General features: G+C 35.9%; 3 protein-coding genes across 4 annotated transcripts; 2 read left to right on the top strand and 1 right to left on the bottom strand.

Moving 5' to 3' along the window:
- The first annotated feature begins 1405 nt into the window (after positions 1 to 1405).
- Positions 1406 to 6486, top strand: LOC8260449 (oligouridylate-binding protein 1B). Its single transcript, XM_002529153.4, has 12 exons — positions 1406 to 1687; positions 3016 to 3077; positions 3500 to 3602; positions 3699 to 3775; positions 3873 to 3934; positions 4025 to 4112; positions 4260 to 4335; positions 4425 to 4455; positions 4909 to 5028; positions 5309 to 5394; positions 5528 to 5704; positions 5866 to 6486. The coding sequence occupies exons 1-12, from the start codon at positions 1586 to 1588 to the stop codon at positions 6148 to 6150; spliced, it is 1269 nt and encodes a 422-aa protein (XP_002529199.1). The 5' UTR covers positions 1406 to 1585; the 3' UTR covers positions 6151 to 6486.
- Positions 6487 to 6752: 266 nt separating this feature from the next.
- Positions 6753 to 9422, bottom strand: LOC8260448 (protein FLUORESCENT IN BLUE LIGHT, chloroplastic). 2 transcript variants are annotated; one of them, XM_015725390.3, is made up of 5 exons: positions 9262 to 9422; positions 8707 to 8890; positions 8099 to 8261; positions 7591 to 7911; positions 6753 to 7100 (listed from the first exon to the last, which is right to left on the bottom strand). In XM_015725390.3, the coding sequence occupies exons 2-5, from the start codon at positions 8710 to 8712 to the stop codon at positions 6898 to 6900; spliced, it is 693 nt and encodes a 230-aa protein (XP_015580876.1). In that variant the 5' UTR covers positions 8713 to 8890; positions 9262 to 9422; the 3' UTR covers positions 6753 to 6897. The 2 variants fall into 2 exon arrangements, with proteins under 2 accessions (XP_015580876.1, XP_002529198.3); XM_002529152.4 differs by having other exon boundaries at positions 8715 to 8890.
- Positions 9423 to 10123: 701 nt separating this feature from the next.
- Positions 10124 to 22641, top strand: LOC8260447 (nuclear pore complex protein NUP107). Its single transcript, XM_048378226.1, has 24 exons — positions 10124 to 10596; positions 10778 to 11160; positions 11668 to 11737; positions 12222 to 12337; positions 13132 to 13163; positions 13283 to 13408; positions 13625 to 13783; positions 14043 to 14135; positions 14225 to 14392; positions 14781 to 14879; positions 15543 to 15778; positions 15900 to 15957; positions 16380 to 16468; positions 16659 to 16790; positions 17317 to 17439; positions 17621 to 17719; positions 17827 to 18015; positions 18565 to 18736; positions 18847 to 19000; positions 19191 to 19393; positions 19616 to 19757; positions 21141 to 21301; positions 21591 to 21707; positions 22022 to 22641. Exons 1-24 carry the CDS (start codon positions 10511 to 10513, stop codon positions 22088 to 22090), a joined length of 3276 nt encoding a protein of 1091 aa, XP_048234183.1. The 5' UTR covers positions 10124 to 10510; the 3' UTR covers positions 22091 to 22641.
- The last annotated feature ends 676 nt before the right edge of the window (positions 22642 to 23317 follow it).

Raw genomic sequence — 23317 nt, 5'->3', positions numbered from 1 at the left:
TGGTCTTGGTTTTCACAATCTTCACTGATTTTAATTTGGCTATGTTAGGCAAGCTGGGATGGAATCTCATATCTAAACCAGATGCTTTGGAATCTAGGCTCCAAAGCTAAATAATTTCCTATATGGAATTTTCTCCCTTCACAACTAGATTCTAGTCCTGGTTTTATATGGAAAAGTATTTGGGGTTTTAGCAAGCTTTTAATAAAAGGATGTAGGTGACATATAAGTAATGGTGAGATTATAATGTTTGGAGGGATTACTGTTTAAAAGACGATGTTATTTTCTTAGTTGAAACTCCTGTAGTGGACGGGCTTGAATCGCTACTGGTATGTGATCTCTAGAGGCCAAGTTCCAAGGAATAGGATGTGAAGCTTATTTCAGAGTTGTTCATGTGTTAGAGACTCGAATGCTATTATTTATATCCCTCTAGTTACTCATAACTAATATGATGCTTTGTGTTGGCATTTTGATAAGTCAGGTTGCTACAAAGTAAAGTCTCGATATAGGGTGGTGAGGGATTTGAATGAGAATGTTACACAAGGAGGTGATTTTTAGTATTGGAGCAAGATTTTGCATTTACGTGTTTCGCTGAGAATAAAACTTTCTTGTGGAGAGCATTCATGATGTTTTACCTACAAGGGAAAGGTCGTCCTTAAGAGGTATCTCTGTAAAAAATGAATGTTTTATATCTCTTTATTGATTGCAGTTTTGCTAAGGGGTAATGGGATTTTTTTGAGCTGCAATTGGATGATATTCATGCTAGCTCCTTTTCTGCATGGTTGTCTTCTCGATTTTTAGTTTAGGATGTTATGACTATTGGAAGAGCTGCAATTGTCTTTTGTTGCATTTGGCGCCAGCGAGATTATGTGTTATGGAACCAACACTTCCTCTCTCCTTCACAAGTTTTATTATTGGGTCTAAAGACTATCTCAATTTTAATTTCTTAGGGTATAATTTTTCTATTTCTTTTGTCAAAGAGACAAGCTAACGAGGGAAAGGTGGCTCATTGTTATGCTAGTCCCACTTTATGGTAAGACTCTCCTTTTGTAGGAGTGTTCTTGCAGTTGATGTTTCTACTGATGTTTAATGAACATGGAAAAATATATGAAAACATCAGCTGATAAAAAGAATTATAAAAAATTTACGTTTTCAATAGACGAATAAATCGAAAGTACACAATATTTTTGGGATATCAATTAGTGTTTACATGCTTATATTGATGCGTACTTCTGACTTCAGACCGGAGACTATCAAGTGTCGCCATTCTATAGGTACTTCATTTAGCACATAAACAACGGTCGGTAACTTTATCATTTTGCACTTCAATAAAATTAAAAAGAAAAAATCATAAGTATAAATACTTTACTTGGAGCCACTCATTTCTCTCCCTCTCTCTTTCAGAGGCCTCTTTCTCTCTCTCCCTCTGTCGCGTACTTTCATTTTCATTTTCATTTTCTCTGTCTTTTAACTCGAACCCTAGAAAAAAAAAATACAGAGAGAAAGGAAGGGAAATACTTTTACCTTTTCTTTTTTTTCTTTTCTCGGGAAACAAGCAGCATCGATTTTTCCCACTTCTAAAAGGAAAATGCAACACCAGAGGCTAAAGCAGCAGCAACAAGCTTTGATGCAACAAGCTCTTCTTCAACAACAGTCTCTTTATCACCCTGGCCTTCTCGCTCCTCCTCAGGTTCTTTCCTCTTTGTTTATCCTTAAATTTCTCTTATCATTGATTTTGATTGATTGTTTTTCCATGTTCGAATATGATTTGTTTGATTATCATTTTTTTCCTTTATTTTGTGTCTATTTGATTAGATTCTGTAGCTAGGGTTATATTTTTTAGTGATTTTCGGTTTTTCTGAAATCTGTAGCTTTTGTTACTGTCATCATCGAATTGTTAGGGTTCTGTATTTGGTATTGTTATTATTATCAGCTTATTTTCTGTCATTTTATATGTCTCTTGTATATTCTTTTTAATATTCAAAAAATTATGCAACAATTATTAGTACCTCTTCTTTTTTTTGTGGGATAGATAACTTAAATCAGTATTCATTTCGGCTTTTCTCTGTTTCTAGGTAGTCCCTCAGTACATTTTAGATATTTTTGGCACCAATTGTCATACATTCTTAATAAGGTGTCCTTTTTGCCTCTTCTATACTGGTCCGAATGATATGCAGTGCAATTCATCTCGACATGAAATAGTATCATTACATTTGGCTGTGATTGCTAATCAGGCTTGAATGCTGCAAATTATTGTGGCATGTACAATCACTTTGGAATGGATAGCACTATTTTTTCAGGTTCCTTGCGTGAAAAAGAACCAAATTTGAGTTTCTTTCACTCTCTTCCATCGATTTAACTCATGACAATCTGTTTGTCTGATTAGATGGATGGTAGATGATTTCACAGTCGCCATTAGAATGAAACGTTACTGACCATGTTTTCTTAAAATAATCATCAAAAGAGAATCAAAATTTCATGCAATGTTTCTGCTGTGTAAAACTGAAACAGTATGATTTTTCTGTTTGCCTTTGAAACTACCTACAGGCTATAGAAAAACCTGATATGGGGTGCTAGTTTTCTATTGGCTTCTGTATCTAAAACTTCAGTGTTCCATCTGGGAAATGATTTTCTACCTAGGATTTAGAATGAGCATCTGATTGGAAAACAATGTGCGGGCAGCTTCTTTTTGAAGTATATTCTCTTAATGTCACCAATGAAATCAACATTGTTGAAATAAAAAATGGGATCATGAAGAATTGATTATAATCCAATATAGCACTTTGTTGTTTGTGTCTTCTTTCTACTTGTCAGTTTGAATCTTCTCTGGAAGTGTTGGTCCTTTTGGGTGTTAATTGTTCTTTCATATTTTTACAATGTAGTCATTTATACCTTTTGTTTTGTCTATTTTGGGTTAAAATGCTTTAGATCTGGGTAGATCGAGAAGGGAGCTTTCTTCTATTTATTTTTTTTTTCTTTCTTCTATTTTCTTTTCGTCTTTACATTTTCATTTTGCAGATTGAGCCAATTCCCAGCGGAAATCTGCCTCCTGGTTTTGATCCTAGCACTTGCCGCAGTGTGTGAGTGTTTGTCCAGACATTTTTCCTTTTTCTTTTTCTTGTTTTTCTTTTCCTGTTTCGTTTGTGTTTGCCATCTCATGCATTTCCTTTAATCCTTATGCTAATGCCAGTTCTGAGGTGTAGTGTTTTCATTGAATTTGTCGTCTTGTAAAGACTGCCATCCTTCTATGATAATAGTTATTTAGTACTGTTTATCTATGTGGATTTTCGACAAGACTTAAGTTACATAAATATGTAATTGACTGAGGTCAATTAATAGTTTATTACTTTGTTAGTTTTAACTGTATATCTACTTGCTACAAAATGTGATTTCACTTGCTTTTGATGATTAATTAAGGTCACTTATCAGTTTTATTCATTTTATCTTTTCTTTTGTCTTTTTTCTTGAAACTTCTAGTTTCTTCTTTTTTGAAAAAATGCAGGTATGTGGGAAATATTCACACACAGGTAACTGAACCACTTCTCCAAGAAGTATTTGCAAGTACTGGTCCTGTTGAAAGCTGTAAGCTTATTAGAAAGGAAAAGGTACTGTGTGTTATATGCAGCTTATTTTTCCAGTCCTTTTTTTTATGAGCCAGCGTTTCTAATGTTTTTGACATTCTGTTTTATCTGCTTATGCAGTCTTCCTATGGATTTATTCACTACTTCGATCGCCGATCGGCTGCTCTTGCCATATTATCTCTTAATGGAAGGCATCTGTATGTAGCTTGTTTTTAATTTTCAGTTAGCTTTCTATCTTATCATTCTCTTTATTCATTTGTTTAGATTTAAATCTCACTGTCTTGTGATTCACAGATTTGGGCAGCCTATAAAAGTTAATTGGGCATATGCTAGTGGTCAGCGGGAAGATACATCAGGTTGGTTCTTGCTTGAGTTTGAAAGTTTCATACTTAATAATTCCTTGTATGCTTTGTGGTTATAAGCTCAGACATCATTGTGATGTGCAGGTCACTACAACATTTTTGTAGGAGATCTTAGTCCGGAAGTTACTGATGCAACACTTTTTGCCTGCTTTTCAGTTTATCATAGTTGTTCGTAAGTCTAATACTTTTACTTCTATACTCTGTGTGCTTAAGCTGATTTATGACATAAAACTCTGTAAACCATAATGGATATGTGATGATTTGTTAAATGATTGTGTTACTAAGTGGAGGACCATCCCTAACCTTATATTGGTTTCAGAGACGCAAGGGTTATGTGGGATCAGAAGACTGGCCGTTCAAGAGGTTTTGGGTTCGTTTCTTTCCGAAATCAACAGGTATTGTTAATATGTTTTTGCCTTTATTCTCTATAGTTTATCTGACATTTGACCATATCACCATTCTGATGTTTTCATTTTCTGTTCAGGATGCCCAAAGTGCGATTAATGACTTAACAGGTATGGATGATGGGGTTTACTGAAATAATATAAGAGCTTAGCTTTAGGTCTAATTCATGTGAAAATGTCACAACTGCTATCCAAAGAGATTTAAGGAGAGAATTTTTTTTTTTCTTTTTATTCTATATAATCACATTGTTGAACTGCTTACTTTTGTTTGAATTGGAAAGAAGCGATATGCTATTTTCACCTCATGTGTTTGCTTGTTCCTTGCTATTTAATTTTTTGCAAGTCTTTGGGAAATATATCTGCAATCAATATTGGTCATATTGGGAAATGTATTAGTTTTAGTCCTTGTTGCCCTTTATTCCATATGGCAGAAGGGTAATTATTTTTTCCAAGTATTATTTGGTGTATGATAGTTTACCTATCTTATATGCTATCTTTCTGTTGGATATTTCAATTGCACATGCTATCATGACAATATTGCTTGCTTGTCTGGCTCATGTTTAGGGAAGTGGCTTGGGAGTAGACAGATTCGTTGTAACTGGGCCACAAAAGGAGCTACCTCCAATGATGACAAACAAAGCTCTGATGCCAAAAGTGTAGTGGAACTAACAAATGGCTCATCAGGTCAGTTGTGTTTGATCTGTGCAATGAGAAGTTATGCTATTTATTTATAACATTCTACAGTTTATCATAAGAGAGGGGTAAGTATTACCATTATTCTTTTCGGAATTTGGTCATTTCTATTAGTTTTTTGCTCCAAAATTCTATACTTAATTACTGAAAATGATTTTTGACCCTGTTCTAGAGATTATGTAGGGTTTGGAGGTAGTATTTTTTAAATTTTCTGCTTTGGCAAGCAACTAAGCCTATACAAATTAGACTCAACTTTTACTTGCTTGTGCAGAAGAGGGAAAAGAGACAGCCAACAATGATGCTCCTGAAAACAATCCTCAGTATACAACTGTTTATGTGGGAAATCTTGCTCCAGAGGCAAGAAACTTTTCATCTCTTTGATATTTATCTTGTGGGCATTTGTGTTTTCTTTATATGGAAGGAGTTTTTCTTATTCAACATGCTAGGAATCTGGGTTATTTGAGTTCCTGATGTTTTTTTTATTTGGCAGGTTACACAGCTTGATCTTCACCGCCACTTCCATTCTCTTGGTGCTGGAGTTATTGAGGAGGTTCGAGTCCAGCGGGATAAAGGATTCGGGTTTGTGAGATTCAGTACTCATGCTGAGGCAGCTCTAGCTATTCAAATGGGAAACACACAATCAATTCTTTATGGCAAACAAATAAAGGTATGTGTGCGGTTGGCTTAGATGGATAGGTGGAGTATTGATGTATTGGAAGTATGAAAGGAGAGGTTATAAACACAGCTTCATGTCTCATGGACAATTTGAAGGAGTCTCTTTCCCCTTATGGTTGGAAACTGACTTAAATGTTCTTCTTGTGCTTGTAGTGCTCTTGGGGTAGCAAGCCCACTCCACCAGGGACAAGTTCAAACCCACTTCCCCCCCCTGCAGCTGCACCTTTGCCAGGCCTCTCGGCCACTGACCTTTTGACATACGAGCGGCAACTAGCAATGGGGAAGATGGGCGGTGTTCATGCCTTAATGCACCCTCAGGGGCAGCATCCTCTTAAACAAGCAGCCATGGGAATGGGTGCTGCTGGAGCAAGCCAGGCAATATATGATGGTGGGTTCCAGAATGTTGCTGCTGCTCAGCAGCTCATGTACTACCAGTAATGACAAGAGTTAACTTCATACCTTTATTTCCTGCCTTTGCAGGTGTTATTTGACTCGTAAAATGATTAGGAAGTTTTCTGTCTTTCTCTTTATCCTGCGGTGAGGTTATTTCCCGCATATTTACATCATATGCTTGCCATTTGTATGGATGTATACATATTATGTATTTTCTTTTTTTTCTATTTTCTATCATGTAGGGATGAGTTGTTATCTACAAAGTAGGGATGAGTGGTTGTGGTGAGGATGAGCTATCTAGCATGGACGATAGAAACTTTTGATAATCTGTTGTATGAGAATCTTATTAAGAGTTGTTTCGCTTGTATGCTTGTTGAGGTATGGATTGTGCAGTTTATTTGCGGTCCTGGTAAGGACATTGTATAGTGCAGTGTGAACCTGTGGTGCGCTAGTTTCATAAACAACTCAAGTAGGTCGCATGAAAAATTGATTCAGGAATTGAAAAGGATCTTGCGCTTGAAATTATGTTATTGGAAGTTACAGTACGCTATTGGCCACGATGGCATATCAAAGATACTAAAAACCCAACTCGAGTTGATGTGAGCTGAGTCATAAATTCTGTCAAGGAAGATCGACTGGCAAATAAATGATCCAAAGGAGATTTGGAATTGGGTGCCTCCAAAATATCCAAAATAGAAAAGAACTGAAAAAGAACTCTGGTCTGCAATAACAACCTGTAATAACAAGATCGGCTACATTCATAAGGGTAAAACTATGAAGTCATGAAACGGATCAGTCCTTTTCCAATCTTGCAATGTAATTATCATAGAACTTTCCAGCCCTTTCAAGATCTCCAAGTTCAGTATAACAATCAGCTATTGCCCCATAGGCCTCCGTGTTTCCAGACTCTTCTCCTTCTTTTTGGGAGATTGCAAGAACCATGGAGTGATAGTTAATGGCTTCACGATACTTTCCCTGCCTTTGCAGTGAGGCCCCTGTAAAGAGAACATTCAAATTGGGAGGAACTTAATATGAATATGCATTTCGGCAGAATCAGGCATTGACAAAAGGACAGGTTCAGCTTCAGATGGAAAAAGAAAGCAAGGGTGTGAAAACATAACTAGAATCAGAAGAAGATGAACGTGGAACATGGATAACTGAAAAATGAAGCGTATAAAAAAGCTTATAATTTGACGTTGCAAGCTCAAACAGATATAAAGAGAAGATACACCAGAAGTCTGCTAGCGGTAGCACAACACAGATTGCTTAAACTCCATTATATTTTACTCAAGAAGAGAATGAATCATCTGACATGAGGCCATAAACGAAATTATAAAGCCAAAGTGAGCCATGGCATGATCCTTTCAATGATACCTTAGAACCATAGCACTTTAAGAGATGTATAACTTAATATGGCAATAACTTTTATATGTACAACTTGATTTCATATAATAATATATCATATGGCAAAGGAATGAACCATACCTAAACCTCTTGCAGCCTTCTTCTCCTCCATTGGATCCTTCAGACTCCGAGCAAGCTCAAGAGCAGCCTTGAACTCTTCAAATGCCTTTTCTGGATCTTGATTCCTCAAAAATTTTTTTCCACTTTTTAATCGAGAAATCAACTCCTGCTTTCTTGGATCAACAATCACTTCATTCTCTGCTATTCTGCTACCAACAGGAGCATAACTCAAGGTGGGGGCATAGGACTCAATTTTAGCCTGCCTTCTTAGAGCTGCATTGATCTGGCGCAATTGTTCATTCAGCTTTTGCAATTCCCCTCTCCTCTGCCGTGCAAGCAACCCTATCGTAAAAGGAACAGCTTTCAGTAAAAAGTACAAGGCTGCAAAGAGGGTCTAAGAAGAAAACCATCAAATAGGGCAGCACAAGCATGGAAGGGCATAGGAGGCTCCCACACTGATCTCCTGTATCGATCTTTGGTGCAAAACCCTCACATATTAATGCACTTGCTCTACAACAAAGGAGCATACCTCCAACAGTGGCTCCTACAAGAGCCACAAATAGCAGTACAGGCATATTGAAGAAGGAGTTATCAGCCTCGCGGGTTTCAGCTAAAGCTTCAAATGGTGCAGTCCACATCAAGGCATTAGTAACCAGAAATGCCGTCACTGAGGATCTCAATCTTAAGTTGCCCTGCCAAGAGATAGGTGCATTTACACTCTGTCAAAAACCAAGACATGTAAAGGCAACATAGAGTAGGATGACCTTTCTGGATTTAAAGTATTTGACTTTTTGAGATTCACCATGTGCTTGCATTACCACTCCTGATGGAGGATGGACCAGCTAATCGTACTACATTTAACCTACATATGGGATATAGAGATTGGGACCTAAAACACCTTATTTCAACTCGCATTACTTAATGTTAGTTAAATTGGGAAAACAGCATGTTGAGTTTGTTGGGTTAGATAGCGACACTAGACAACAGGCTCTCATGTCTAGAGATGAATGATGCAGATAGTATAAAATAATATTCCTGACACATTCTTCAACATTTACATTCTTATAAAGGAACCAGAAACACAAAGGCATACACACACAAAAATAAAATAAAAAGAAAAGCAGCCAGAGGACTCACCATCATACCTGATGAGGTGAAAATTGTTCAAAGAATTGCTCATAAACAAATGGCACTTGAATCATGTCTTTACATCCTTCAGTTACAGGCTTATAGCGATAAAATGGTGGCAAACCAAAAGCATTTCCAAATGATGATGATGATACAAACTTTTCTACTTTAAAAAGAAGTGAATCTAACTTTCCTGTTTCAACAAAATGAAAGCTTCACTTCAGATTCATGTGTAAGTTATACACTAGCATCCAAAGGCACTCTATAAGGGAGGTGACGTGATCCACCTCACCCATTAATCTAATTTAGATAAAAAATTAAACCCTTAAACAAAGTTAACGAAAGCTGTATAATTTTTAATCCAAAGTACAAATCTTTAAACAGCCAATCCTACAGTGAAAACCCAAGAGACACTTTTACAATTCAAGACTCCTAAACCCACTGGAACAAGCAAAACGTAAACATAAAGACCATGTAACGATAAATACTAGTACATTACAAGAAAATGAAGGAAAATTGAGTGGTGCAGTGAGAGAGAATCGTGTAAAGAGAGGAAGTACTGACCGGGAAAATGGGCATTCCCGGAGATCATGAGATCGGAAGGTGGAGGAGGAGAGAGAGAGTGAGGGCGTGGATGGAAGCAAGAGCAACGGAGCACTACTGCCATGCTTTCTTCTTTTCTAAGAGGATAAAGCTTCATTCATTCTTTGGGGATTGAGGGTCTGGCTTTTATATGTGTTCTGGCAATGCTATAAGACGCTCGTTTGCTTATTAGCAACTGTGTAGTTGATCTAGTGACCGTAGGATCTATCTTAACTCTGATTTGAGGCCTCCTCTGGAACAAGTTCTTCCAACCCATTAATTTTGTCAAGAAAAGAAAAAAACAAATCAATGGATTTTAAAATTTTATAAAATATTAACATGAATTTATTTATACTGTCGTATGTAGTATCCTATCAAATCAATGAGTTTTAAAAAGTATTTGTGTTCATTTCATAAAACTCTTCGTTTTCATAATTTCTCAATTTTAAGGATTTAACATGCAGTCACCCACTAGATTGGAATCATAAAAATAAATACATTTCTAAACTCTAAAAATTCAAAAATAATTGAGAGATTCTCAAAATAGTTGTATTAAAAATAATAATTACGATAAAGCAAGTTATTTACAAACTATAATACCTAAACTTTAGTGGCATCTTTATAAATAACAATTTAAATAATGAAAAATTTATATTAATTAATTTTTTGGTTTAACCGAGGTCATTTGTCCTTAAGTGACGTCTTCTGATTTTCTTTTTCTCAAAATATCTATCATTTTAGAATTTTAATAAGACTTTTAACTTTTTTTTTCTTATTTTATCTATATTGAAAGTAAGAAATAATTAATATATTTAGTTTAGATGTTTCTATTAAAAAAAGGATAGTTTGATTATCTTTTCTAAAACGTAGTCTAATTAATAATTCTAAGATCTTTGTTCCATAGAAAAAGTCAGATAAAAAAATTAAAAAAAAAAAAAGTACTACGAAGGAGGTTAAGAGTAATAATATAGAGATGACCGTATAATTTAAGTCGATAAAGAATAAAAATAAAAAAATCTAGATTTTAATCTTTACGAGAGTCGCCATTTTACCAGAAATTACCACTCAAACGGCACCGTTCACACACTGCTCAGCTGCTATTATGGTTCAAAATTGAGTTTCCATGTTGCCAGACAGTGGATGCGTGTAGGGTTTGTTGTTTTTCCCGCGCTTAAAGCATCAGAGAGCTAGGGTTTTTGCTTGATTTTGAAGACTATACGACAAAAAGAAAATGGAAGATATTGAAATGGAGGCATCTCCCCCAAGCTATTTCGATCCTGAAGATCTCACTTCAAGAGAACAATTTCGCCGTTACGGGTAACAATCCGTGTTTCTCTTCCTTTCTCCATTCAAGTTTTGATGAATTATTGCTCGATGTCTTTTCTAATTAAGCACTTAAATTGGATTGAAAACCAGGCAGTGATTTTAATTTGAAAAAGAAAGCAAGAGTATTTTAGTGACATTATTATTATTCATGCTATGAATTGATAATCTGCAGGAAAAGGCACTCAGTTTCAAGTGTATCACCGCATCAAGATGCTTCGGTTTCCAAGTTCAAGGATGGACGGCTTTTGTACGAGGGGCATAGTATACATAGTCCGACGAATGCTGCGCTTCTTCTCGAGAGCATTAAACAAGAGGCTGATAGTATTGACACTGATCATTTTGAAAGTACACCACCTGCTGCGACAAAGTCTGCTTCTAAAAGAAGACCGTCCATTGATATTCGCGGTATCTCTGACGGTGATTTCGGGATTGATTCAATAGGACGACTTGGAAGTGAGTCGCTTAAAGCTTGTAAGATCGAGGATGAATCGCTAACAGATAGTGGAGAGACAGTTTTTGGTTTATTTGCGTCACTTCTTGATTCTGCTATTCAAGGTACTTATCTTTAAATGTGTAGTCGAGAAGTCTCAAAATGTAGGGTTGATGCAAGAAACGTCTTTGGTGGTTTTACTGATGAGGAACTTTTGGTGTTATTCCAGGGAAAGGTTATATTAAAAGTGAAAGTGATCACTTGTTTATAGACAGATCAGAACTGGTGACCAGGGGATGAATTTACTTGGTTTATGGTGTGTGTGTGGGTGGGGGGGTGGGGTGTGTGTTGGGGTTCATTCAGGAAGTTGTTTCTGATATTATTCACTGAAAAGATAATTTTTCAAGAAGACTTGTCTGTCCTATAGTAAATGCTTACTTAAGTTTGTTTTTGGTTTTCTAAACTACATTCTTTGGGTCAGTTAGGGACTTAGGATGGGGGGATGAGACATACCTACAGGCAGGAATTTTTGTTCTTGAAAAATATTTAATTTATAACATATTGCAGCTGTTCATAAAATATCATTGTTACAATGTTATTTGTTCTTCTAAAATTTTAGAGGAAACGTGCAGGGTTGATGCCTATTCCTGATTTGATTTTGAGATTTGAGAAATCATGCCGGAATGTTGCAGAGTCTATCAGGTATGTCTCATACTGTGGACTATCAGATCGATAGCAGCATGTTAAAAATTGCCAACATTGCTAAAAAGAATTCAAAGAAGATGGTTCAAAGGCAAGAATATTTACTAATTTCTATCATCTAATGTGTTCTTTAATTTCTTTATACTCACAATGGACCTCTTCTGCACTACTATAAAACCAGCTTTATAGATATGTAGGAATCAGTTACTTCTTCCAGTTTTTTAATCTGGACATACTGAACTCGGTCCCTTAATCTCCTTATGATCTGAGAATATGGACTAAAACAAGATACCTGACACTCATTGCATTGAATGGCTATATCTGGATGAAAGATTATAAACCATGGATTTCGATTATTATTCATCTTTCTGAAGTATTTAGGTTAATAGAGGGTTCCTTCATACATAACTCGGTAAATTTAATCATTATGTAACTAGTGTTTTAAGTGTTTAGATGATTACAATGCTGAACCCCGTTTCTCTAGGTATGGGCCCAATGTACGCCATCGAGTTGTAGAAGACAAATTGATGAGGCAGAAAGCACAACTTCTTCTTGATGAGGCTGCTACCTGGTCTCTTTTGTGGTACCTATATGGGAAAGGCAAATAATCTTTACCATTTTTAGCAGTTGATCTAAGATGAATTTGTCTAGTATTTCATGTTGTTGGATGTATCATGTCTTATAAAGGAGCTGTTTGATCGTGTCATTATCACCTTAAATGGATGTGTTTGTGTACAGACATGCAATCAAAAAGTGGAAGATTTTGTATGTTTTGATCCAAATGTTAGATGATATTTGCGCATATTTGATATCGAGCTTGCATGCATATGGAGTTCATGGATGGGTGCATGTACATATTCGAAGTCCTGAGTTTTCATTGTCCTCTCCAGCCCTTTCCTCAACTGTTAGTCAAATTAGGGAAAGAAATCAGACATAGTTAGTTGTGTAGGTATGTGTACAATATTTGACGATACACAAAGCTAATCACTTAAATAATAGATTTTAAAATGAGACTAATTTGTTTGCTAAATCCCATGTCACCTAGATTTGCTTAGTACTTTTTAAATCTAGGGGCAATGTTCTCAGATCTAGCTTAATGCATAATGCAAGTAGTGCTATTACTTGCTGTGCCTCTGTTCTTCCTGATGTTCTTACAAAATCTTGTCTAATGCTGGATAACCTCTTTCAAGTCAGTAAACATCCCATGTTTTGTTTCTCAGTTACACATGGACTGTAATACCTTAAAAGTAAGGAAATTGATCTTTTATTTCATATTTGTCAATGTTTATATCTTTCTTTCTTTTTTGGTTGTGCCTGGTTTTGTATTTTGTATTTCTACCAAATCTTACCTCGTTGAACTACTGGTTTCTGATGATTTGTCATTCTTCTTGCAGTGACAGAGGAACCACCTGAAGAGCTTATTTTGGTAGTGTCTTCTCCTTTCTCTGTTGTTCTATCTATAACAGCTCTATGTTTGTTGTGTAAATGGATTTTTATATGTTTCAAAGGGTTTCTTCTCATTTAAGCCTATTTGGCTAACTTCAGTCACCCTCAACATCACATTTAGAGGCTTGTCAGTTTGTCGTGAATGATCATACAGCACAGTTATGCCTCCGAATTGTTCAATGGCTGGAAGGATTAGCCTCTAAAGCCCTCGATTTGGAAAGCAAGGTTATTATCTTTTAAACTTATTTACTTTGGTTAGCATTAATTAGTACATGAAGCATTATTTTTCTTTGTAATTTATACTTTGTTAAGATAGTCTTGCTTGTTAAGATAGTCTTGCTTGAGCAAATCTGAAAATTTCATTAAAGCATTAATATTAGAAGTGTTGAAATGCAAGAGTTTGTCAGCTATCTTTGATGGTTGTATTTATTAGTGGTGCAGGTTCGTGGATCTCATGTTGGTACGTATCTTCCCAATTCTGGAATTTGGCACCATACTCAACGCTTTTTGAGGAAAGGTGCTTCCAGCACAAATATTGTTCACCACTTGGATTTTGATGCTCCAACACGTGAACATGCCCATCAGCTACCAGATGATAAAGTATTCATGTTTAACTGCTGTATAAATGCTAGCATTCTTGTTTTGAATATGTACTGTTAATTGGTTTCACAATATCTGTTACTTTGAGTTTCTGTTAATGGATATTAATTTTGGTCAAATTATTTTCTTTTTGTTTACATATGTTGTTTAAAATGGATTGCGGAAGAGTTATGGCAAAGTTAATTTGGCACGAGGCTCCAATATGTGTGTGCTCTACAACTACCTCTGCTGTAACACTCAGAACTTTGCACCTTTGCAGAAACAAGACGAGTCTCTTCTGGAGGATGTCTGGATTCTTTTAAGGGCAGGAAGACTGGATGAGGCATGCGATCTTTGCCGCTCTGCTGGACAGGTATTTAGAACTTTAGCAGTTTGAGATCATGAGATATTCCAATTTTTCTATTATCTTACCCGTTCTTGATATGCTATTCCTTGTTTCAGCCATGGAGAGCTGCAACTTTGTGTCCTTTTGGAGGGTTGGACCTAACTCCTTCTGTTGAAGCCCTCGTGAAGAATGGGAAGAATAGAACCCTTCAAGCCATTGAATTAGAAAGTGTCATTGGTCACCAATGGCGTCTATGGAAATGGGCTTCATACTGTGCATCAGAGGTAAGGCTCAATGGATAAGGTCAAAAAGATTTTTTTGCGACCTTATGATCAAATGTGACCCTTTAATACCTTTTCTTATTCTGATTGTTCTTCATACAGTACGTTATATTCTTATTTAGTCACTGTATTCTGTACGGAGTGCTTTTAAATTTCTTCAGTGAGGATTGATAAATGCATTTTGCTTTTGATGCATTATTGTTTTTGTGAATTCATCCATGTCATTATTCTTGTGCCTATACCAGGAAACCTTTGCCTCTGTAGAGATTCTCAACTTCTTTACCTTGATAGAATGATCTGCTACAAGTTTGTGATGCTTTATTTCATTGATATAAATAGTTTGATTACTGTATCAGAGAATAACTATTTTGTCCTCTTATTGATTTTGAAGAAAATTGCGGAGCAAAATGGTGGAAAATATGAAGTAGCTGTATATGCAGCACAATGCAGTGACTTGAAGCGCATGCTTCAAATCTGCACAGACTGGGAGGTATTCTTCTTTTTAATTTTGGTTAAAAACTGTGGAAATGTCCTTTTTGTTTAAAAAAGAATTCTTGTATGTATTATGTGTTATGAGGTGGATCCTTGGTGTGACAGTATTGGTCCTTTGTGACTGAAAGGTCACCGCTTTAAGTCATGGAAATGGGCCTCTCTGTAAATTAGCAGGGGGAAGGGGAAGGCAGCCTATGAATTATGACCAATAGCTCTTTGGCAGTTCTTGGTGGGGGGTAGGTAGGATGTGCTGGCTTATGCACTAGCATGCCCCTTTATGATATGGGTATATTGTGGTGCTCTAAAATCGTCGTGGTCCTACTACAGCTGTTATGTTTTGGCATCATCCATGAGAACGCTGTCTCTGGTTGCATACCTTGCATAGAGATGGTGAGGCTCTGATACTGACTTGCTTTGCTCTTGCGGTGGTTATTCTCTATTAAGTTCTGAGCCAACCAAGATAGCAGCCAATGGATTAAGAACTTTAAGTAATTGCTATTCATCACTACAGCATCTTTGCTGCTTTAGTTGCTCGCTTAAAATTTCTTCTTGCTCAACTGTTTGCCATTTTTGCTAATCTTAATTTCCTTTCTTTTTCTTTTTGTTTAATTCTTTTCACTGATGGAAGTATCTTAACATCTTATATTTGATGGGTCTTCAGTCAGCATGCTGGGCAATGGCAAAGTCTTGGCTTGATGTTCAAGTGGATTTAGAGCTAGCTCATTCAGAACCTGGGCGAATGGATCAGCTTAAAAGCTATGGAGATGTTAGTGAAGGGAGTCCTGGACAAATTGATTATGCCGCTAACAATTCTCTTGGACCAGAAAATTGGCCACTGCAAGTTCTGAACCAGCAACCAAGAAACCTTTCTGCTCTTCTTCAGAAACTTCACTCAGGGTACAATTAAAATTTTCCACTCAATATTGTCCTTGTGCAGTCTCTTTGGCGATTTTTTTAAAATTTTTTAATTCTTAAATTTTTCTATATGTGATGTAACTGTCTTTTCTGCATGATTAAGTGAAATGGTCAACGAAGCTGTCAGTCGTGGGTGCAAGGAGCAGCAACGGCAAATTGAGGTTTCTTTCTTTGCAAAAGAATTTAGTATGCTTGCATATGAATTTTTATTTCATAGTTTTCAGTTCAGAAACGTCATTGTCTACCGTATTTAGGATTTCTTTTCATGTACTTCACATGTAATCTAAAATACCAAACACTCGAGTTTCTGTCTTTGTAAACTCATGCTACTTGCATTTCTCTTATACATTAAGGGCTCATCCAGTGCATAAAGTGCTTCCCTGCTATTGCAGGGGTAGGGGGAGGGTAGGCGCAACTGTGTGCAGCTTTCCCCTTGCATTTTTGCGCAGAGGCTGTTTCCATGCCTTGAACCCATGACTAAAGAAACAACTTTACCAGTTGTACCAAGGGTTGTGTAAAGATACTTCTACTTTTCTGATTTTGTTATAGCCTTTTTCTATCCTAACCATACATCGTCTGTCAGATGGATCTTATGTTGGGTAACATCCCAGACCTACTGGATCTGATCTGGTCATGGATATCACCTTCAGATGATGATCAAAATGTCTTCAGGTACTGTATTGGAATTGGTCAAGCTGATTTCTTTTGGCGGCATACTATTCACTGCCTTGATCATTAGCAAGGCTGCAGATAGGGGGAAAAATTTGTTCCTGAATATTTTCTTTTGTTTTTGTTCATTACAACTCCCTAAGTTAACTATTTCTGAGTTGTTGGCTTCTTGTGGGAAATTTGTTTTTGTCAGGCCTCATGGTGATCCTCAAATGATCCGCTTTGGTGCTCACTTAGTGCTTGTGCTTAGGTATTTACTTGCAGAGGAAATGAAGGATTCTTTTAGAGAGAAGCTTATGAATGTTGGCGATCTTATTCTACACATGTAAGTTGTTTATTTACAATCTTTAATTCACATATTCTAAATAGATTCAAGGTTTCTAGCTTTTGATAGAGATCTCAATAGGACAAGGACAGAGGGGAGAGATGGACACATTTCCAGGAGCATGCAACTTGCCTTTCATTAGGCTATGTGTATACAGATGATGTAATTCTGCACAGTTATGGCTCTAGGATTAGGGTGATTTATGTTGTTCACCCAGGAGAGAGATGCACACACGTGCTAAGTGCACACACATCCATTCATCAGGCTATGAACATATCTAACATGTGTATCTGACAGAGGTGTGGCTCTAGGAGTTGAATGTAAGGAGTTGAGTGATTTTATGTCTGGTATTCGCCTATATGAGTGTTATCTTCTGAAAGGAAGACTTCTTGTACTAAGAAGTCAAAGTTGCTGGAATGTGATGTTTGCAAATGTCTGGTATTCGCCTATATGAGTGATTTTATGTCTGGTATTCGCCTATATGAGTGTCTACTCATAATCTCTTGTTTGCAAATGCAAATTTCAGGTATGTGATGTTTCTTTTCTCAAAGCAACATGAGGAGTTAGTTGGAATTTATGCATCTCAGCTTGCACGTCATCGTTGTGTGGACCTTTTTGTGCACATGATGGAGCTGAGGCTTAATAGCAGGTAAATTAAGATTATGTTGAGAAGGGGAAGTAGAGAAACAAACAGGACTTTCTGCTTGTAACCTTATTTTATTGGTGGCATGTTGAACTGGAAGGGACTTCTTGAGCTATCATCATGGTCAGAGCCTGCATTTGTCTAAAATGATGATGTGCTAATTTTTGCGCCTTTGCCTGATAAACAGTGTGCACGTTAAGTACAAAATTTTCCTTTCTGTAATGGAATACTTGCCATTTTCTTCTGAGGATGATTCAAAAGGTAGTTTTGAAGAAATTATTGAGAGGTATGTAAAAATTAGAAAGCTATACTTATTTGAAACCTGAGAGTAGCAAGTGCAGATATTTGATTTCAATTGATTATTGGTATTTTCATTATGATTTGCTGCAACAGGATTCTTTCAAGATCTCGGGAAATCAGAGTAGGAAAATATGATAAGTCATCAGAGGTTGCAGAGCAGCACCGTTTGCAGAGTCTTCAAAAAGCAATGGCGATCCAATGGCTCTGCTTTACACCACCTTCCACAATTGAAAATGTTAAAGATGTTAGTTTCAAACTTCTTCTGCGAGCATTGATGCACAGGTAATTGGTCAACTTAATTCAGAACATAACACAAAGTAGCTTCATTATCAATGTTTCTATCTGAAAATTGAATTATGTTCTTGATGCTAATGAGGATCTGCAAGTGTGATTGTGGCTTTGAACTTCTTTTTGTGTGGACAAATAATTGCCGGTACTAAGGCGTTGTGGTGTACTACTACCATTGGTATGTGAATAAAAATGTTATGAAGTTGTTAGTGCACAAGAGTCCCTGTTTTGTGAAGGTTGGGGGAGGGTGGTGTATTGTACAGCAGTTTTCCTGCTGCTGGTTTGCAGAGTGGTGGTTTCCGTGACAGACCTGTGACACTATAGCCACAGGCGAGCAACCTTACTGTTGCCACAAGGCCCACCCTCAAAATTCAAAATCAAAGCTTTATTTCAAATGTTACTTTTCTTCTTCAAATCTCTGTCTCTATGCTGCACGCGTGTTTCTCTAGTATATCTAATATGCGTGCTCCCCCTTTCCCTTTCTGACTCTTTTATACTGCTGTTGTTCTTTGTCCTGAAATTAACTCTTGTTTCTTTCTGTAGCAACATACTGTTCAGAGAATTTGCTTTGATCTCTATGTGGAGAGTGCCAGCAATGCCAATTGGTGCACATGCATTGCTTACTTTACTTGCTGAACCGTTGAAGCAGCTTTCGGAGGTTCCTGATACACTTGAGGATTATGTTTCTGAGAATCTCAAAGAGTTTCAGGACTGGGTATGCAGCATGCTAATATCTCTATGTTCTACTTTTTTCCCTCGATTGTTTGTATCTTCTGACGTCTTTATTTGCTTCTCCATTGTAATTATTGTATGTGTATTAATTAGAGTGAGTACTACTCCTGTGATGCAACATACCGCAGCTGGCTCAAAATTGAATTAGAGAATGCAGTTCCGCCCCCTGAGCTATCGCTGGAGGAAAAACAAAGATCCATTACAGCAGCCCAGGAAACATTGAATTCATCTTTATTGTTGCTATTAAGTAAGTGAACATAAGCATATTTTTCCATAGATGCATGATAATTACATGAGGAATGAAGACTGGCAAGTATGTGCCAGCACATCATTGTTTCCATTAATGTGGTTGAGTTCTGCTGCCCTTATTCATTCATCATAAACCTCTTAAATAATTAATTAACTTTCTACATCTTTGCTTCAAACTCTTTCTACAGGGAAAGAGAACCCTTGGTTGGCTTCGGTTGAAGATCATGCATATGAATCGGCAGCACCTCTATTTCTTGAGCTGCATGCTACTGCTATGCTCTGCCACCCTTCTGGTGAATGTATGTGTCCAGATGCCACCATTTGTACAGCATTAATGAGTGCCCTCTACTCTTCAGTGAGCGAGGAGACAGTCTTACACCGCCAATTGATGGTATGTTTATGAGTTAAAACCAAAAGAGGTTTGTCTATCCTTCAAATATTTAGCTGTAGGATGTCTGGTGATTACTTTCATGTATCAAATGTTGCTAAATCTTATCTAAGGTCAATTGTAAATCATTTATGTGCTGGTTTATAAACTAGTTGCATTGATCTTTTCAGTTAATTTAGTCTCTGTTTAGTTGTCTTCATTCATGATCTTAATTTTAATGAGCAGGTGAATGTTGCCATTTCATCAAGGGACAATTACTGCATTGAGGTTGTTCTTCGCTGTTTGGCGGTAGAGGGTGATGGACTCGGGTGCCACCAAGCTAATGATGGTGGTATTCTTGCTACTGTCATGGCGGCTGGATTTAAGGGTAAAAGGCAACATCTTGTTACTTATGACTATTTTCTGAAGCTAATAATTTGATTATGCATGCGCCAATCATTTTGTTTTAGACTTTGAGGTGTAACAGGATGCTTCAATTAATGAATTTGGAGCATAACAGTTGAAACCATAATCTAATTGATTTTGTGTGTTTGGATATTTGGGGTTGGAAAAGGTAGTGGAGGAGTTAAAAGAGTTTAAACTAGCAAGAGATCTAGTTCATGTCCCTGTTTAGTTCTTCACTCTTTTATGCCCGACTAGTTTTTACCCACTTGTTATGCGCCTGAATATTAGTAGTTGGACTCATTATTGTCCATATAATTGAAAGTAATAAAAAAACCACTAAATCTTAAAAAATAATACACACTTCTAGTGTTACAAATTAATATAAAATGGATTGACGCGACTATAGTTCGAATCTGATTGTACTCAATTCCAATTTTAAGCCACCTAATTATTATTTGATATGTTAATCAAATTGACCTAGTTTAAGTAGAAACATAAAATAAATACTTATATCATGTTAAAATGATAATTAATGCTTGTTATTACTCTTTTTTTCTTAGTCTTTTTATAATGATCTCAAGTGATTAATTTAAATACATAAACTAAAATAAATTTTTTATAAGAATAAAATTATAATGGGTTCAAGCATACACTGTAAATAGGATGGATATATATAATATAAATAAATTTACGTTTTTTCTTAGACTTATAGAATTAAACTTAGGGTGTTTTGGGATTGTTGTTAGGTGTTGAAAAAACAGGTTTAGAGTTCTTTTATTTAATAATAATTTTTTTAATCTTTTATATACTGCTCTTTTCAAATTTACTTTTGGAAAAAACATTAATTTTACTTGCATTTTTCAAAAGCAACTTTCAAAACTCAAGAAATGAAATAAATAAAAATTGGGTTGGAAAAATGCTTTTCCAACGTCAATGCCAAACAACTCAATTATATTTAATGATTGAAAACTCGAATAGAGTTGAACTTCTAGAGTTAGATTTATACTTAATTAATTATTAGTTTTATTCATTATACATTAAATTAATAAACAAATTAACCTTATTAGCTAAAGAATTAGTGAGTTCTCCCCTTCGCACTTTCAGATATGTTGCATAGATATGTTGAATTGGACATGAAGATTGAAACCTCATGACATCATGAGTAAATCATATTTTGTTGATAATAGTACATGAGAAGGAGAAGCAAATGTTCTCTATAAACTGTTAAGACAGGTGAAAGAGTTGGTGGTAACGGATATTAAATATGCATGCAAATATAAAAGGGATCTTTTAAGGCATAAAGTTGTTTGCGAGGACATTGGTGCTGTTTCACAGGTTCAGTAGTGCTGATTGGATTTTAATGCAGGGGAGCTTGCTCGATTTCAAGCAGGAGTTACTATGGAAATATCCAGATTAGATGCTTGGTACTCTAGTGCAGAGGGATCTTTAGAAGAGCCAGCAACATTTGTTATACAAGGTCTTTGTCGTAAATGTTGTCTTCCTGAAGTTATTCTTCGATGTATGCAGGTAAATGTCATCTTTGTATATTGCGAATAGGAAAACTGTTTCAAACGGGCTGTAGATGTTCTGTGTGATTTATTCTTTTCTGCAGTATATCTTTCCATATTATTCTTATCTACATTCTATAACTAATTAAAAAAGGCACCGAACAATGTAATCAGAATATAACATGATTGCACCAGAAATAACCTTATATTATAACTAGTTGTAATTGCAATTTCAATGCTTTCTATTGCACAACTAAGAGTTTGTTCTCAAGCTTCCGCGTGCAATTAATAGTACTGCCTTTCTTCAGGTTTCTGTTTCACTTATGGAGTCGGGCAATCCACCAGAAAACCATGATGATTTGATTGAACTTGTTGCTTGCCCAGAAACTGGGTTCCTCCATTTGTTTAGTCAGCAACAGTTGCAGGTTAGTGAATGATCGGTTTGATAATTTTTAAATGAGAAAAGAGACATTTGCTAGCATAAATGCAGCAATATTTCCTTTTCTTGAGTTTCTCTCTTATTATATGTCCCCTAATACCATTATCAAACTCCTATAATTTCCAGTTGAGGGGTTTGTAGCTGAACTTTCTTGATTTGAAACTGCTATATCTTCTTTTCAAGCCTTACCTTCTCAAAATTCTGCATTTACTCAGTTGGGCTTGGGGCGAGAGGGTAGCGTGCAGTTTTTATTCTTAATTTGCTTCAGTTGCTGGTGTTCAACTGCTTTCCCTTGTGCAGGAATTTCTATTGTTTGAGAGAGAATATTCAGTAGTCAAGATGGAGCTTGAAGAGGAACTCTCGTCTTAACCAATTATACTGTGAACTTGAAGAGTGAATGGAGCAGTATTTATGTAGCACAAGATTATTTAAATGGCATGTTGCACATCCCTGGTATGGACTTTGATTGATCATCTTGGATGCTCATGGCTTGTTATTCATATGGGCTTGAGGAGTTGTTCGGTATAAGAGTAAAAGTGAAATCCCACAGACACAAAAGTTTATATGGCTTCTAATCAATTCCTGAAATCCTCTTGTCGCCCCAATGCGAAGCAAAGTTTTACCCAGTTGCAAGTTGCTCCAGCAGCTCATTTCCTTGGGGCGGGATGGCAAATGAACAGAAGATACATGGTGGTTCTGTACATGTTCTCATGTCATGATGATGCATGAGATGAATTACTATTGTTCTCCATATTTCACTAGCTACTATGATGTAAGCAAGGAAAGAAAAAGGATATAGCTAATATAATTGACTATTTACTATTGCATGAAATCTTTAAGTTGTCTATTTACTTAATGTAGATGGATAGGTGATTATTATTCTACTTCTGAAATTAATGTTGGAGCTCTGACCAAGTGAACTTTTCTACTGTTACTGTTGACAATGGATTAATACCTTGACTTGATTTTTTTTCAATTTAATAAGTAATAGGCTTAATTGCCTAAAATATCTTCTACTTTTTAACTTTTTTTCAATAATGTCATGCAATATCAACTTTCTCTAATTTCAGTTTTAACCTTTCTTCTAAATAAAACAAACGGCGGAAATGTTGATGTGGCATATTTTTCGGTAAATAATTTCTCTTGTTAAAATAAAGATTAGTCAGTAGAAAAAGATGAGTCAGCGAATGAAAGTGCTAACTCACTTGACTAAGCAAGACGAGTACATTTTGATAATATCATCTGTATAAATTTAGGGTTTTTCCTTTCGATTTCTCATTGAGCAACCTCTTAATTTTTTCTTTTTTATTTTTCAATTTCTTATCGAGCAATATATATATTTAAAAGTGAATTTTACATACTTAATAATTTAAATTATTAGTCAATTGATATTGCTGGTGTGATAAATTAATAAAATAAGATTTTATTTTTAATGACAATTTCAGGAAAAGTAAATTAAAAATTACAAATACCCTATATCAAAATGAAAATAAAATATTAGCACTAAAAAGAAACTAAAATACTAATACCAATTTGAGAAAGTACTACTAGACAATTTACTCATTTATTCTAAGATAGTAATATTAGTATTTTCTA

This window comes from Ricinus communis, chromosome 8 (genome assembly GCF_019578655.1).
Source record: "Ricinus communis isolate WT05 ecotype wild-type chromosome 8, ASM1957865v1, whole genome shotgun sequence".
NCBI classification, from domain to species: Eukaryota; Viridiplantae; Streptophyta; class Magnoliopsida; order Malpighiales; family Euphorbiaceae; genus Ricinus; species Ricinus communis.
The sequence above is the reverse complement of the archived record's forward strand: the minus strand, read 5'-3'. Positions and strand labels throughout refer to the sequence as shown.

What these genes read in the sequence shown, in the direction of transcription:
- LOC8260449 (XM_002529153.4), top strand. Translation starts at nt 1,586, where the DNA reads ATGCAACACCAGAGGCTAAAGCAGCAGCAACAAGCTTTGATGCAACAA. An exon ending in TGCGATTAATGACTTAACAG is followed by an intron (nt 4,456 to 4,908) that starts GTATGGATGATG and finishes GCTCATGTTTAG; the next exon opens with GGAAGTGGCTTGGGAGTAGA. An exon ending in TTTATGGCAAACAAATAAAG is followed by an intron (nt 5,705 to 5,865) that starts GTATGTGTGCGG and finishes TTGTGCTTGTAG; the next exon opens with TGCTCTTGGGGTAGCAAGCC.
- LOC8260448 (XM_002529152.4), bottom strand. Translation starts at nt 9,397, where the DNA reads ATGAAGCTTTATCCTCTTAGAAAAGAAGAAAGCATGGCAGTAGTGCTC. An exon ending in AACAATTTTCACCTCATCAG is followed by an intron (nt 8,262 to 8,714) that starts GTATGATGGTGA and finishes ATCTCTTGGCAG; the next exon opens with GGCAACTTAAGATTGAGATC. An exon ending in TGTAGGAGCCACTGTTGGAG is followed by an intron (nt 7,912 to 8,098) that starts GTATGCTCCTTT and finishes CTTTTACGATAG; the next exon opens with GGTTGCTTGCACGGCAGAGG.
- LOC8260447 (XM_048378226.1), top strand. Translation starts at nt 10,511, where the DNA reads ATGGAAGATATTGAAATGGAGGCATCTCCCCCAAGCTATTTCGATCCT. An exon ending in GAACAATTTCGCCGTTACGG is followed by an intron (nt 10,597 to 10,777) that starts GTAACAATCCGT and finishes GATAATCTGCAG; the next exon opens with GAAAAGGCACTCAGTTTCAA. An exon ending in GATGATCAAAATGTCTTCAG is followed by an intron (nt 16,469 to 16,658) that starts GTACTGTATTGG and finishes TGTTTTTGTCAG; the next exon opens with GCCTCATGGTGATCCTCAAA.